We start from the raw sequence: 11,125 nt of genomic DNA on the forward strand, positions 1-11,125 counted from the left end.
ATTAAATTGTTTTACAATATTAATGGATTCATACGTAACTTACTTGCAGATCACAAGTGCGGAATCCGGCAAGGTTTCGTTGTTGCAACTCCCTCCCTCACCCCACGTCTCTCATTTTTCCCACTATGGATGTTGTTTGCTGCAAATGCAGGAGGACCTCGGTTTTTATAGTTCGTGGGGGGAGCCTGCCGCCCCCTGCCGGGCGGTAGGGGCCTCCATGCGATAAAACAGAAATTTTAATTACATATAGGCCCTTACCGCCTGGCAGGGGGGCGGCAGGGGCCTGCCGCCCCACAGGCCGTTGGCAGGCCCCCTGCCGCCCCCCTGCCGGGCGGTAGGGATATAAACCTGTACATTGTGAAACCCAAAATATATTTCTGTAAAAAACGATTTTGAAAAATATAAAAATATAAAAAACGCTATAGTTGGGTTCAATTATCCGTCTGCGTATACAGACTTGGCCTTTTTTTTCTTTCTCCGTGCTCAACCACAGCCCACTTGCGAGTAAAACTTTGCCCAGCTCGGCCCACTTATGAAGCTGTGGTCTCAATCAGAAAAACAAGAGAACAAACCCTAGCTACCGGTCTTCAATATTCCCGGCCGCCGCTTCCACTGCTCTCCGTCCAAATCGTCGCCACCTCTCCCAAATCCTCCACTGCGCTTGCTCGCTCTCTCCAAAATCGCCGCACCGCGTCCTCACCCAGTACTCACCCCCGCCCCCACCCGAGATCCTGCTGCCTCTCGACCTTAATCTTGTCCGCGCCCTCCACCCAGATCCTGCGTGCATGTGCATCCTCCCTCGTCGGCGGCAAGAACAAGCTCGTGCGTTGTCCACCTCCCCGACTAAACACAGGTGACCTCGATTTAGTTCCTTTCTTCACCAGGCATCCCATCTCATTTGGGCTGATGTTGATTGGTTGGATAATCTAGCCAGGTGCGCACACGGTTTGGGGTGTCTGCGGTGAAGGAATTCCCAACAAGCCTGCAACTCAATGCCGCCTCCGTTCTTGCCTGCTTATTTTAGAGTATATTCATCTGCTTATTTTAGGGTATGTGGTCTTTGCTCGTGGGCTGCTCCTAGTACAAGTGAACTAGATCTGAGTTGATGTGTTCTTGATTTCTAAACTTGGCATTGTTCCGAGTCTTTCTCCAACTTATCCCTTATCATTAGATGGGAATTTATTCAATAAGTAGATCTGAAATTTGTCGAAGATACAAAGTCAAGAGCGTAACATGTGTAATATTCCAAGAGACCAGAAGTGAGAATGGGGAGATACCAAGAAGAACACATCTGTACTTGTAAATATTGTGGTGTGTGTCCTGATAGAATGGGAGACATAAGGAACTTCTGCCCTGCCTCTGATCTAATCCAATCTCGATCTAGGGCACTTATCAAAAAGAAAATCTAGGGCACTTTGCTAGCTTGTGGCACTACAACTGCATAAAGAATTTTTAGGATCCGGTAAAAACATATTTTCAAAGGTGGATGTGGTACCCGCCTTTGGTTCTTGCAGCTAACAATCATTTTATATGTGCGGGTTATATGCCCCCTACAAATGCATTTGTATGGCAGGTCATGGCGTCACCCGCCCCTACAAATCGATTTGTAGGGGCAGGTGAGCTCTTGACCCGCCTCTATCAATCAATTTGTAGAAAATAAAATATTAGAAGAAAAAACTTGAAAAAATAATAAAAATATATTCTAGGTAATTGGCCAACACCACAAGCCCCTCTGCTATGTGGGTACAATTTCTTTGACGAAAGATGGACGCTTGTGTAAACCGGGGCTCGAACCGCTTATCTTTAGCCTCACGTGTACCCTCTTCTATTACGCTATACAGTCACTTATGACTCTACGAGATACACTATTGTTTTATATTAACTTTGAAACAATTTGTGGCCGTGGATGATACCATCACCCGCCCCTAGTGTAACGTCCCGCCTCCCCGAGGCCGGGCCCGCTTACATCTGGCAGCTTTCTAAGACATAGACTGCCCTCACAGACCAACACAAGTCTTTCTGCACACTTTGTTCTCACTCGTGCGCACCCGGGAAGAACTTCCCGGTCGGTCACCCATCTCCAAATTGTTCCGGGCCAAGCACGCTTAACGTCGGAGTTCTTTAGAGATCGACTTCTGGAAAAGAAGTTGCAACTTGTTGGTATGAGTATTCTATTAATTCTATTAAGTCCTGGGTCGGGATGTCACATACTCATCCCCTTAAGAGATTGACGTCCTCTCTTGGCCACGTCCTATACGTCTAGTGCCAACAACACATGTGACACGTCCGTGCGTCTAGTGCCAACGGTCTTTGTGCATGTCCGTGCTTCCAGTGCCAACGGCGCATCCCAGATGCCTGCGCACTGACCCGCCACGCGCCCGTCCACATACCGGTGCCATCTGCGCCCCACGCGTCCGTGCTCATGCCCACGCACTTACGATCATAAATGCCCGTAAAACCGCGAAAGTCAGCTCTGATACCATTATGTAACGTCCTGCCTCCCCAAGGCCAGGAACGCTTACATCTGGCAGTTTTCTAGGACTTAGACTGCCCTCACAGACCAACACAAGTCTTTTCTGCAAACTTCGTCCTCACTCGTGCACACCCGGGAAGAACTTCTCAGTCGGTCACCCATCCTCAAATTGCTTCGGGCCAAGCACGCTTAACGTCGGAGTTCTTTGGAGATCGGCTTCCGAAAAAGAAGTTGCAACTTATTGGTATGAGTATCTATTAATGATATTAAGCCCTGTGTCGGGATGTCACACAAAGGAATCCATGTTTAGGGGCGGGTGACGCCATCGCCCTCCTCCCCCTCCAAAAAAATATTTTTCTATTTTATTCTAAAAATTCATTTAAATTTTTAAATATCATAGAAAGTTTTTTGGAAAAAGTGAAACTTACGCTATAGTTATTGTGAACTATAGATACAGAAAAAATATATCAAAGATATTTTAGTGTATATAAAGGTTAATACCATGGAAACTTTAAAATATGACTTGAGTTGTATGAGATAATATATATTCACTGGCATACGTAAGGCACAACTAATAAATGATCTTGTGATTCTAAAGGGTCTTAAATAAATAATGTATGAACTACGAAATTTTAGATCCTACCACTACAACTTTGATATGCAACTACTCTACATTCAATGTTTTTTTCTAAAAAGTAAAACTTGTAGCTTTTGAAACTAGAGAACTCATAAATAATTTTTTAGACCATTAAACGACGCTAAATGAAAAAAGTTATCAAAATAAAATTTAGTTCGCATCAAGTTCTATAATTTTGGTACAAAATTTGTCTTCATCCAAGATCATGAAAACGTTAGAAACTTTTATGTGTGAGACCATTTGTAGCGGCAGATCATGCTAGCACCCATCCTAGAAAATTGTTTTTAGGGGCGTGTGACGCCGTCACCCATATGTGGAAATGGTGGCCATTTACATGGGAGGGTGAGGGCGTCACACACTCCTAAGAATGCGTGACGGGCGATAGCATCACCCGCCCCAAAAAAATGATGGCCATTTTAAAGGACGGCCTGGTGATGGCATCACCTCCCCTAGAAATGTATTTTTGGAGGTAGGTCAACTACTAAAGTACCTCCGCTCCCTACGTAGGAGAGGGTTACCTTTTGACCTACCCTTAGAAGAAAACTGGGCGTTCTGTCCTACAAATTGTTTTTTTAGCTGTGTGGTTAATTAGTATATAGATAATGGAGAAATCGTTTCTAGAAAAAACTAGTATTAATACCGGTCAACGGGTACTAAACGTTCCTCCCAGAAATAATGAAAAGAATATATGATGAACCCTCGGGTGGTTCGCACATGTGCATCCTATTTATGCATGCGTGGCGCAAGGATTCGAACCCACGACCTCCGGCTTTGCATGTTATTTTCTTACCATCCCACCTACGTATCACATGTGATTGGGTGAGAGTAGATTTCCTTTTGAAGTAACTTGTGCAAGACCATTTAGTACCGGGCCAAGACACTGACCAGTACAAATGTCAACCTTTCGTACCGGGTGGTGCCATTGACCGGTACTAAATGGCCATGCCATTTTAGTATCGGGCCAAAATACCAACCAATACTAAAAGGTCACATTTAGTACCTATTAGTGTTTTGGTTTGGTACCAAAATGGTTTCAGGGGCTTTCAAATTTATTAAAGCCAGTACTAAAATGAGTCAGTGCCGCCTTTTGTATCCGTTAAAAAATGACCGGTACTAACCTCTGTGCGATAAAAAGTCATTTTTCTAGCAGTGAATTCAATAAGCTCGTGAAAAATATATTGCAAATGTTCTAGTCGCAACCAATGGATTATTTAGCAAACTGCAAGATACAGGAATGTATGGAACGCGCTTCCCCCTACCCTAATCCCCTTTTATCCTAGGTTTTTTCTGAAGCAAAAAAATGCAACAACCTATCTGCAAGTTTCAAATAACCTGAAGCGAGTCATTACTTACGGTCTCACACATGCTAGTTTTTATATGTTTCGAGGTCCCCGACGCCCTTTTGAAAGGCTGGTGTAATTGTTATTCAATCTTTAGAGCCACATGACTCGTTCTACGGGCCTGATATGCTGCTAGAGATGATAAGCCATACACAAGAACTTGTACCAAAACTCATCCAAATACGAATAGGCCATCCAAAAGCATGTGCCACATGAAAATACACAATATCTCATCAAAAAGTGCTGAATAGGCAGCTCCCAAATGTGGTAACAACAGTATTACAGTACATTGATAACTAAATTGTCACCTCTCTAAAAAAGTGGTGTTCTTGTTGACCACCAAAATTGGAGTTTAGATCAAAATGTAATAGTTTTTTAAGTTGGTAGGTAGGCAGGCCCACGCTACAATAGGAGTGATCACGCTACAGTACCCTGGCTCCGTTTCAAACCCTAAATTCCTTGCCCCCTACCTGCGCCACCACCCTTTGGCCGTGAAAACAAAGGAGAGGAGGGATAAGAAGAGAAGAAAGGAGAGAGCGGATTTGGGTACATCGTCGCCTATTCTCGCCATTCCTCTACAGAAATCGGTCAGGCTTCCTTTCCTCTCCCTATTTTTCCCTAATTCGGATCTTTTCCTCACCGTGACCCTTGCCTCTAGGAAAATGGTGGGGAATCGTTGTTGGGATCGTCGCCATTGCCGTTGCCTTTGTTGCTCTCAAGGAAAAACCCTAGGTGAGACCTAACCCTGCTGTAGAACATGTTTTTCCTTTGGTCTTAGAACTTTTTAGCTCATGGGAGTAGCGGTATTAGTCACCCTTTGGACTAGGGTTAAGGGTTTACTCTCCTCGCTTTTCTCAGCACACCATCAATTTCCATAGTTTCTGTTCATAGTAGTTTTTCGTGCTCTTAATAATCTAAAAAAATTAAACCTTGTATGAGTAAGATTAGAGAAGAATTAAAGATCTTTACATGGCCGCAGAGGACACCTCGATCGGATTTAAGATGAGGGAGAAACTAAAGTTGGAATCTAACTATTTTTCAGTCTCATAATTGTGTTTAGCGTCTGTTAACTTGAAGTTGAGGGAAACATAATGGCATATTTAGACTTTTAAGTAGTTATAATAGTTGAAGAGATTTTTGCAAGCTTTCCAGATTGGTAAAGTTCATATTCGTTAGAATTCTGGAGCTTCAGTTATGACTATGTTAGTAGGACTGTTCTGAAGAATCTGTCAAATTATTAGATTAAGCTTAACCTCAAATTTACCCAAGGTTGACAATTTTTTCTCTTAGAAATTGTAGGATATGCAGTTACCTTTAAGATGGAAAAAGATGAGATTTTTTGTCCATCAGGATTGAAGGATATGAAAAAAATAAGTTATAGTGCTGCTGTCATGTCTAGATTGGAGTGTTTTGTGTGAGAACATTGGGTTTGGGCGTAGGAATGCTTTACTTGATATATTTATTTTGAAGTGTGTTTATTTTGGTGTTGACCTATGCTTGTGAACGAGTGGTGCGCCGACCGTGCTTAGCTCACGTTCTTGATCTTCGGTGAAGGTAAGTAAACGTGGTGACGTGGTCTAGTCACTTTAACTTTGCTATTTGAATTGCCTCCAATTAAAGTTCAGAAGCTCACACTAGCCAGAAGATATCTGAATTTGGTTTTATTTTTGAATTATCTATTTATCTACTTGTGGCATTGCTCTTGTAGTTATAAATTTTGGAGGTATATGGAGTTCATGCATTGCAATCATACATTTACAAATCTCATATTAAATATGCATATGAAGAAATCGTAGCTGGATTGGTGCAGCAAGTGCTGGTACAACAACACACGTTGAGATATAAGCATATAGCAATGTGGTTGCATCCCTTACTTCTTACTTCTTTAGGATTTGTGGGTAGAAGTAAAGTCATGTATTGCATTGCACCATTTGCATGTGCATTGAAGCATTGATGTGAAGTTTCCATATATCTCTCTACCTGACGTTATTATTTATTTTCTCAATATGATACTTCTTTTATATCAATTTGTTAATCCAATATTTAATCAAATTGTGATTTAAATGGCTTGGTTAAAACAGTTTGCTTGCTGAGTTTTTTTTCATAAACCTCATATGTTTTTCCCTCTCCGAAAGTTCTTAGTTGGAGGGTGTAGCATTGGATGGGAGTAGCAGCATGTGCACATACTTATCTATATATGTTGAACAAATGTTTCTAATACCATGTTTGGATGTGGAGACTCTGATGTTGTTTTAAATTCTCTGGTGTGGTTCAGTTTGTGAAATGTTTATTTCACTCCAGTGTTTCTTTTATCTATCTGAACATTTGATATGTTGATTCCGCTTGCTCTTTTGTGTATGTAGCTCTTTCTTTTTTTTGTGTGTGTGCGCGCGCGTAAGGCTGGATGGAAAGCTCGTGGCTTGGTAGCTCGCTCGGCTCGGCTCATTAGTGGCTCGGCTCGGATCGGCTCGTTGAAAAAAATTAACGAGCCGAGCCAAGGTTTTAGCTCGGCATTTTATTGAGCCGGCTCGAGCCGGCTCGCAAGCACCAAGCGGCCCAGCTGCCCAACACCCCCCCAAAGGCCCAACCAACAAAACGTTGAAACCCTAAACTCCCAGCCCCTCCCTTCCCCTGCACTGCACGGCGGCGGCTGCACCCTGCACCCCCTCCCAGCCCCTCCCTTCCCCCTGCACTTCTTGCGCAGGCTGCCACATAGCACCGTCCTGCAGTCCCACACCCCCGCCGGCCGCCGCCACCGGCCCTGTAGCCCTGCTCGCTGCCCGCCAGGCCGCCACAGCGACGCACTGCCGCCACAGCGACACACTGCACAGTCTACACTGCACCCCCATCGCCACCGGCCTGCTCCTTGCCCGCCATGCCGCCATAGCGCCGCACCGCCGCCCTGCACCCTTGCCGCCACCGGCCACGGCTCTGGTTCTATCTTGCCGTCCTATGCGCCTTCGGCGATCCGGCCTGCCCCCTGCACTGCCCAGCCCCTACGCTACTCGGCGTGATGTCGACCGGGGCTGGCCCCCTCTCCCCACAGCCATGGAGGAAGACCCTCGAGACCAAGCACAAGAGAACCCAGACTCTAGGCTTTGGCTCGTCTAGCTGGCTGGTTTTTTTCGAGCTGGCTCACGAGCCAAACGAGCTAGCTCAAGCTGCGAAACGAGCCAAGCCGAGCCTGACTTTTAGCTCGGTCTGGTAATGAGCCGAGCCGAGCCAGCTCGTTACCATAATGAGCCAGCTCGAGCTGAGCCGAGCCGAGCCAAGCCGGCTCGACAGCCAGGCTTATGCGCGCGCTTGTTTTAGCTGTATCGTTGTGTGGCAATACTCTTACTCCTATCCACCCTGGGGAAGGAGAGCTGAGGGCGTTCAGCCCTTCTCCGAGCGACACGTGGAGGGGAGACGCCCGACGCGGGGCCTGGGCTGCCGGCTCTGTCATCGCGCCGCGCCGCTCTCGCTGTGGGTGGGGCCGCGGTGGGTTGCCGCACCGCCTCGCCTGCGGCTGGGGCCCGCTGGGGTCTCGCGCTCAGTCTCCTGGGGGGGGCGCCCGTTCCAATCCCACCCCCTTTCCTTGTGCTTTCGCTGGCTGTGAAGGCGGAGTAGGGTTTGGGGAGGTCCAAATCGCGCCGCCATCGGAGTAGAGCTTCAGTGGAGGAGTCCAGCGGTGGCGCGTCGGGCGCAGCCGCCGACCGACGCCGCCCTGCTACACTCGCGCGCTTTCGCCGGCCGGAACTCTTCACCTGCATTGGGGATCCGTTTGGTTGTGCGTTTCTTTTCCGATTTGCTGCCGATGCTTCCCTTGCTGATTCATGTCCCCCTTGTGCGTGTTCCTATCTTCGACGGTGCAGGGTCGTACCGATTGCCTGGCTCTGCTCTCCTCTTCGGGTAAGGTCCAGATCCGTTTGGTTGTGTGTTTCTTTTCCTATCTCCTGGTCATGCTTACCTTGCTGATTCATGTCGCCGGCCCTTCGGCTCAATCCCATAGTCCTCCCCCATTGGCCGTGAAGAAGGTTCAATGTCGTGGCCGTGGAGGAGGTGGCGGATTCGTCGCCGGCGAGGAACGCACAGCAACAACAATCAACAGTAAAGAGGTGGGTGGACTATAGATCTGCAAGGGGCTCCATCAACGGCGGGAGGTCTGCTCAGAGTCCCTTGCTCTGATAGTCAGATACAAGCTTGTGCCTCTCCCTCTCCCTCTTACATTGGCCCGTTCCCCATCCTCCCTGTGCAACCTTGGGCAGCCGCCTGTCCTCTTTACCCTCCTGCAGCCACAGCCTCACATATGTTCTTGATTGAGGTGCTTCGCTGCCGGATGCAGGCACCTTCTCAGTCTTCCTTGAGTGCGTCATTGCATCATTAGTTGCCGTTGTTGGCTATAGGTGACGAGTCCAGATGACCACTACATGGTTACTGCTCTCTGTTGATTGCAACTAATTGTTGTTTCTGTCTTTGATAAGCTGGATAATCACTAGCCATTTTATTTTTCAGTTATTTGTTGATGAATCTAGAGATACTAAAACAAAATGCATCTTTGGCATTACAGGTGAATCCCAATTGGTTCCACTACATTGGCCTGTACGTAAACCTTCTAACCTCTTCGACTTACAAATTATAATATATCTGATCACTTTAAGCTGTTGTATGTTGGAGAAATCTGAGAGTATTCCTGCTAGGTTTGAAAAGGGGGGAATTTACTAATAACCTGCAGGGGAAATATTTAGCAATTACATACACATGAAACGATCTATCACGGTATCTTCTTTGTCGGAATTTTTAAAGAAAATACCTTACATTAAGATTGACGATGTACTAAAATTGGAGCTGGTTAGGTATATGTAGCTTCAGCATGCTCTCATTTTAATCAATTTATCAAACTAAATTTTTTTTTAATATAGCTCATGGCATCAGGGGGCTCTGTTTCGTGTTTCCTGTACATATAGGCCTGACAGTTTTCTTATTTTGTGATGAAAAAAGTCAGACATAGACAATAAGGAAAATGAATTACCAAGCGAGAGTGATATGATCGATGTAATAAAATTGGTATGAAAAGTTGTTACTATATTTCCTCCACGCCTCTTAATTGTACATGAAAGAAAAAATGTGTATCGATTTTTCTTTGTGTCTATTTCTTTTATGGAACCTGGAAAGGTATTTTCCATCAAACCATGTTATGTATTACTAAGGTGTTACAGTACATGTGTAATTACCTTTGCTGATGATAAATTAGCCATTTGTAATCTTTGCTGACTAACAATCATATGATTTGTTGTCACTGTGTTACATGAATATTTATTCTAATTGCACTTCCTATCTTTTGTTTTATGTTGTTACTATGTTTATTTTTTATTCCTCTATTTTCTGGGTGCCTTTTCTTCCTGACAAAGGTGAATGTTCCGCTAGAGAGATTAGTTTTTTTAAAAAAATACAGAGAGATTAGTTTTCAGGATGTCCTTCAATAAGCATGATACGCCTTACTGGCTATTGTTTGTTCAACGTTAGTTAAAGCATATCGATTTCCAAAGATTTTGATGTGTACCATTTTTCCCTTTTTCATTTTTTCATAGCCTTGCACTATATCTCCACCTTTGCAGTATACACATATATGTTGTTACTTGACTCACTTTTAATGATGTCTGATGCAGATAGCCTCTCTTTTGCCAGTAAATCCTCTCTTATATCATTAGCATACTACTTCAATTGTGACTTGGTGATGCGGGTACCAAATCATTTCATTTCCTGATGATGATAAGTCAATTGTGGCCTGGTGACGCAGACACAAATCATTTCATTTCCTGATGATGAGAAGTTAATTGCACGGTGAGTGTGGAAAAATCAGTTCCGGCGAATCATTCCTACTGCCAACTTTTGATGTTCCAACTCGATTTGAGATTATTAGAATTGCAAAGTACAAGCTAACTAATCTGTAGGCTGATTAATATTAACATGCTGCAACACACAATGCTATGTTTATGCTATTAGACATGCCATTGGCCCTGTAATAATATGAGCAGCTTTGCAAAGGATTGCATAATTATGGTGACAGATACTTTCTCATGTTACTAATTGTTTTATAGTAATTGTGTGAGTCACGGATCCTTTTGGGGATTCTTCTTCTCATGGAATTTTGTTGCAAACACAAGTATCATTCATTCGATGTCAATTCCTTATCCGTTCCAGCTTTTTTTGGGATCACATGAATGAACTAGATCTTTGCCAACAAAGCTTTCTTTGATTGTACCTGTATCTCTGCCGAGATGAGATAATACTACTATTATTTGTATGTATTGTTGTACATTTTAATTGTGCTTTTCTATTCAGGCCAATTGTATTATGTAGCCGACTTCTATACATATACTGATATACAGTAGAGTATATTGTATATAGCTGACTTTTATACATATATATTTTAATTTCTGAATATGTTCTATGAACAAATAATATTTTTAGTTGGTGGATCCAAACATTTGCAACTCTACATTGTTTTGCCACTATAGAGAGGCCAACCTAATGCTGCTGCTCATCCTCTACTGGCGCGGCGTAGCGTGCCAATCTTCCTAGTGCTTTAGAACGTTGCTGCTGTTCCGGGTGTTACAGAGCAAGCTGGGCATTCTTGCACTTGTGTTTGTCCCTACGGCGCCTAACATTCCAAGAAAGAATGGTAATTGCTAT

General features: G+C 44.3%; 1 protein-coding gene and 1 long non-coding RNA gene across 13 annotated transcripts; both read left to right on the top strand.

The window, feature by feature from the left end:
• The first annotated feature begins 579 nt into the window (after window positions 1-579).
• LOC120642973 lies at window positions 580-1,202 on the top strand. The gene is made up of 2 exons (XR_005662816.1): window positions 580-853; window positions 931-1,202. It is a non-coding gene; the product is annotated as an uncharacterized LOC120642973 (long non-coding RNA).
• Window positions 1,203-7,786: 6,584 nt separating this feature from the next.
• On the top strand, window positions 7,787-10,902 carry LOC120640651. 12 transcript variants are annotated; one of them, XR_005661937.1, is made up of 4 exons: window positions 7,911-8,341; window positions 8,442-8,547; window positions 8,945-9,031; window positions 9,431-10,502. XR_005661937.1 is itself a non-coding variant. In XM_039916558.1 (4 exons), the coding sequence occupies exons 1-4, from the start codon at window positions 8,247-8,249 to the stop codon at window positions 10,138-10,140; spliced, it is 330 nt and encodes a 109-aa protein (XP_039772492.1). In that variant the 5' UTR covers window positions 7,966-8,246; the 3' UTR covers window positions 10,141-10,510. The 12 variants fall into 12 exon arrangements, 2 of the variants coding, with proteins under 2 accessions (XP_039772492.1, XP_039772493.1); XR_005661939.1 differs by having other exon boundaries at window positions 7,912-8,341; window positions 8,442-8,592; window positions 9,000-9,031; XR_005661941.1 differs by having other exon boundaries at window positions 7,919-8,341; window positions 8,442-8,592; window positions 9,000-9,031; window positions 10,099-10,510.
• The last annotated feature ends 223 nt before the right edge of the window (window positions 10,903-11,125 follow it).

The sequence above is a fragment of the Panicum virgatum genome, chromosome 7K (genome assembly GCF_016808335.1).
Source record: "Panicum virgatum strain AP13 chromosome 7K, P.virgatum_v5, whole genome shotgun sequence".
NCBI lineage: Eukaryota > Viridiplantae > Streptophyta > Magnoliopsida > Poales > Poaceae > Panicum > Panicum virgatum.

Bases quoted from the DNA above. Each gene is read 5' to 3' on its own strand.
- LOC120640651 (XM_039916558.1), top strand. From the start codon at position 8,247: ATGCTTCCCTTGCTGATTCATGTCCCCCTTGTGCGTGTTCCTATCTTC. The intron at 8,342-8,441 runs GTAAGGTCCAGA...TCAATCCCATAG, and splicing joins GGCTCTGCTCTCCTCTTCGG to TCCTCCCCCATTGGCCGTGA. The intron at 8,548-8,944 runs GTGGGTGGACTA...TTTATTTTTCAG, and splicing joins CAACAATCAACAGTAAAGAG to TTATTTGTTGATGAATCTAG.